Source organism: Aythya ferina (assembly GCF_964211825.1).
Source record: "Aythya ferina genome assembly, chromosome: 12".
NCBI classification, from domain to species: domain Eukaryota; kingdom Metazoa; phylum Chordata; class Aves; order Anseriformes; family Anatidae; genus Aythya; species Aythya ferina.
Window position 1 is genome coordinate 14,809,895 of NC_140308.1, and position 4,458 is coordinate 14,814,352.

The following is a 4,458-nucleotide window of genomic DNA, read 5'->3' on the forward strand; positions in this document are numbered from 1 at the left end:
ATTTCCCCTAGCCCGAGCTGCGGGGGCACTGCGCCAGGCGATGCTCGCCCACCGCCAACCGGGGCACCCCGTGACCCCAGTCCTGGGCACCCCATGACCCCTGGGACCGACCATCCTGTTACCTCCAGTCCTGGGCACCCCATTACCCCTGGGACTGGGCACCTGGTTACTCTGGGCACCCTATTACCACCAGCACCGGGCACCCCGTTCCTCCGGGCACCCCGTTCCCGGTGACCACAGAGGAGTCCACGCGGTAGTCAAGATTGATTTCCCTGATTTATTAAGGCAGAATTCATCGGACTCTATTGACCACAAATGACTTAATGTAAATGTTGACCCTGGTGAACTTGGAAATAGCAGGTATCGGGTTGATCTATAGATGACCTCTTAATTACCACAGTTATTAATTTAAATTATTGCCACTGCTTCTAGACACGGGAACAAAGAAACATTCTTTCCTCATCCCTGCGTGGTTTATTAGTCTGAACACAAAGTGTTTGACGACACTTTTAATTAAACAGCGACGAAGCAGAGATCCGCTTTCCCTTTCTCGCCTGTCCTGTAAAGTGCAGCGCTGCTCCTCGCCGGGGCTGGGGGGGGCCGGGACGGGGAAACGGGGGGGGGTAAATGAAAGGAGGAGGTGTGGAGGGGGGAGAAAAACAAAACAAACAAACAAACCGAAAGCACAACGACGACAGCACGACGTGGGGAAGGAGAGGAGCGCAGCCCCGGCTTGGCACCGCCGCCCCGGCCAGGCGCGCACGGTGCCCGCTGGCCCCCCGTGGGGCGGGGAAGGGCCGGGCCGGGCCGGGCCGGGCAGGGCCAAACCGAGCCAGGCAGGGCCAAACCGGGCCGGGCAGGGCCAAACCGGGCCGGGCAGGGCCGAGCCGGGCCGGGCAGGGCCGAGCCCGTTGCGCTCCTCCATGCCGCCTGCAGCCGGGACCCCGCCGGCGGCGCTCGGGAAGGGGCAGGCGGCCCTGCGGGAGGGAGAAGCGGGGGTGAGCGACCCCCGGAGGGGGGGGAGGGAGGATGCAGGGAGGGGGGGGCAGCACCGGGAGCGGGGCAGGGCACCACCGGCACCTACCTCACCTCCTGAGCACCGGCCTGAAAGCCGTCCGCAGCCGCTCCCGGCGCCTTCCCCGCCCGCAGCCTGCACAGACACAAGCAGCTCGGGGGGGGCGGGGGGGGGCCCGGCCACTTCACCGGGCTCCCGGGCACGGGCTCAGGCCGCGCCGCCCCCCCCGGCCCCGCCGCTGCGGGTACCTTGGGGTCCCCCCGGTGCCCCCGCTTCCCCGGGGCGGCGGAGAGCCGCGGGGAGCTGCGGCAGCCCCAGGGGGGAGCCCCGCAGCGCTTTTGGGGTCGGGGGCAGCTCCGGCGCCCCGCCGCCCCCCTCGGGGCTGCCCCTGCGCGCTGCGGTGCGCGCCAGCGACCAGATGCGGGGCTTCTCCGCGGGCGCGTAGGGGGGCGGCGGGGGCTGGGGGGTCGGGGGGGTGGGCAGGGGGGTGTCTGCAGCCGGGCCCCTGGGGCAGGGGAGGGCTCGGAAGGGGCCGGGCAGGCTGCAGTCGCTCCGCGGGGCCGGGCTGGGGGCTTCCAGCAAGGAGCCGCCGGGCCGGCTCTTGTCCGCCTTGCGCGCCTCCTGCTCCTCGTCTTCATCCTCCTCTTCCTCCTCCTCCTCCTCGTCCTCCTCCAGGTCGCTGAGCCTGCAGCTCCGCCGCTCTGCCCAGACACAAACCGGGGGGGGTCAGGGAGCACAGGGGGGGGACCGGGGCCGCTGCCACCCGCTCCCGGCTCCTACCTGCGCCCGCGCCCCCCGCCGGGCTCCCCTTCCTCTCGTCCCCCCCCCGGGGTTTGGGGGCCCAGGTCATCTTGTTCTCCTTCTTCAGCCTCCGCCGCGCGTTGGCGAACCAGGTGGAGACCTGGGTGAGGGTCATCTTGGTGATGATGGCCAGCATGATCTTCTCGCCCTTGGTGGGGTAGGGGTTCTTGCGGTGCTCGTACAGCCACGTCTTCAGGGTGCTGGTGGTCTCCCGGGTGGCGTTCTTGCGCCGGGCCGAGCCGCCCAAGTCCCCCGTCCCGTACCTACCGGGGAGAGGGGTGGGGGGATAACGGGGGGTGCCCGGTGCCCCCTCCCCGGCCCTGCCCGCCCCCCCGGAGGGCTGTTACCTGTCGTACGGGTACTGCCCCAGGGCCGGCTCGTAGGGGTAGTAGGCGGCGGGCTGCGCCATCCCCGAGGGCAGGGGGCCGCTGGTGCCGTCCTTCAGCTCGTACTGGGGGTTCTGCGAGGCGAGGGAGCGCTGGGCGGCCGGACCGAGGGGGGAGCCCCAAATGGGGGGGGAGAACCCCAAATGGGGGGGAGACACGGATGGAGAGGGAGAGACGGATGGAGGGGGAGATACGGATAGGGGAGAGCCGCGGATGGGGGGAGCCCCAGATGGAGGGGAGCCGTGAATGGGGGGGAGCCACGGATGAGGAGTAACCCCAGGTGGAGGGGGAGCCCCAGGCGGAGGGGAGCTAGGGATGAGGGGTAACCCCAAATGGACGGGAGCCCTGGGTGGGGGGAGTCCCAAATGGAGGGGAGCCCCGGATAGGGGAGAGCCACGAATGGGGGGAGCCTCGGACGGAGGGGGAGCCCCAAATGAAAGGGGAGCCACGGGCGGGGGGGAACCTGGGGATGGAGGAGTAACCCCGGATGGAGGGGGAGCCCCAGACGGAGGGGGAGCCCCAGACGGAGGGGGAACCCCAGATGGAAGGAGAGCCCCGTCCGCCCCCCGCCCGGCCCCGCTCGCCCCCCCAGGCCCCCCTATCCCCCCCCACTCACCAGCGCGGTGTAGATGGCCGCGGGCTCGGCGCTGTAGGGCAGGTAGTTGCCGTAGCCCTGGCCGCCGGGGTACGGGGCGCCGTACATGCCCAGCAGCCGGCCCTCGTACGGGGCGCAGCACAGGGAGGCGGCGGCGGCGGAGGCCGGGGCCGAGGCCGCATCCGGGCCGGGGCGGGGGGCGGCCTCGCAGCACGTCGTGCTGGGGCTGCCCGGCACCAGGAACTGCGGAGGGGAGAGAGCAGGGGGGCGCTGAGAGCCGCCGAGAGCGGGGAGCCCCGTCGGGGGGCGGCTGGAGCCGCCTGGGGGTGGTTTTGGGGGGGGGGGGGGTTCCGAGGGGGGGGTGAGGACCCGAGGCCGGCTTGGGGGAAGGGGGAGCCCCCGGGAAGGGGGAACGCGAGGAAAAAAAAAGCGGTGGGAACTTGGCGGAGATGCTCGGCCCCGAAAACGGCAGCGGATCCAAGGCTCCCTCCCGGCCGGCCGGCGCGCAGCGGGGGCGAGGCGAGAAGTTGGGGTCCGGGTAATGCGGGAGGGGCGAGGCGCAGCAGGGTGCCGCAGGGTGCCCCCGGAGCCCCTGGATTTCAGCCGCTGAGCGGGGGGCAGCAGCTCCCCGAGCACGGCAGGCACACCTCAGAGAAACCCCAAAGAAATCGGGGCTCGACGTGCCCCTAAAACCCGACGGGGGTGGGAAGGAGCTGCCGGAGCCCCCCACCCGCCGGGGAAGGACGGGGGCAGGCGGGGAGCGCGGCGCCGAGCCGAGCCGAGCCGCCTCCGGCGCTGGGAGCCGGGCTTTTGGGGTTTCTTTGGGTTTTTGCTCTTCAAACTACACGGTGGAAGGGGAGCGGAGGGTCGGAGGTGGGGGGGAAAGAGGGGGGGATCGCCGCTTTCCTGAGCGCCTTTTTGCTGGGCAAACTGCGAGGTATTTGTTTAAGCCTAGCACGACACAAACGAGACAGAAACACACACGCACATTTTTTAAAAAAGCCTCCAGATGTGCCCTTTTTTTTTTAAAAAAAAAAAAAAAAGGCTCGAAGTAAGGGGAAAAGGGAAGAAGAAAAAAAAAAAAGGGAGGGGGAACAAGACATCTGGACAGCAGCAGCGGAACGGGAACAAAAGTGAGTGCTGCTCACTCGCCTTACCTGCGCGGTGGTGCTGTAGGGGTATCCGAACTGGGAGAAGGACATAGCCGCTCCTTATTTTTGGACCATAGGCAATATTTTCCCCCCAAGATCGATTGTAACTAAACCCCGCTTCACGATGCACCTTCTCACACACACATTTCCACGTATGGCTTTTTTTTTTTTTTTTTTTTTTTTTTTTTGCTCAATTATAGATGATTGCACTTAAGAAAAGCCGCCAGACATCTGAGGCGGTGGGGGGGCTGGAGGGTGGGGGGGTCGGTGCCTGGATAAAAAAAATAAAATAATACAAAAAAAGAAGCTACCCCCCACTTCCCATCTCTCGCAATAAATATGTTTGGATAGAGAGAGTTGAAAAAGCCACCCCACATGTATAGAGGGTTTAAGTGCAAAGGGGCTTTTTTTTTTTTTTCGCTTTTTTTTTTTTTCCTTTTTTTTTTTTTTTTTCCCTCTCCGAAGCAAAGGGGGGAGGGTGTGGGGGGCGGAAAATCGCGCGGGGCTGGC

The 4,458-nt window shown here is 66.4% G+C and overlaps 1 protein-coding gene across 1 annotated transcript; it reads right to left on the reverse strand.

Moving 5' to 3' along the window:
- Window positions 1-276: 276 nt before the first annotated feature.
- Window positions 277-3,999, reverse strand: IRX6 (iroquois homeobox 6; the record flags this gene model as incomplete). Its single annotated transcript, XM_084533441.1, has 7 exons — window positions 277-977; window positions 1,085-1,716; window positions 1,796-2,079; window positions 2,164-2,276; window positions 2,819-3,040; window positions 3,528-3,638; window positions 3,955-3,999. The coding sequence occupies 6 exons, from the start codon at window positions 3,997-3,999 to the stop codon at window positions 1,223-1,225; spliced, it is 1,269 nt and encodes a 422-aa protein (XP_084389567.1). The 3' UTR covers window positions 277-977; window positions 1,085-1,222.
- Between the last annotated feature and the right edge of the window lie 459 nt (window positions 4,000-4,458).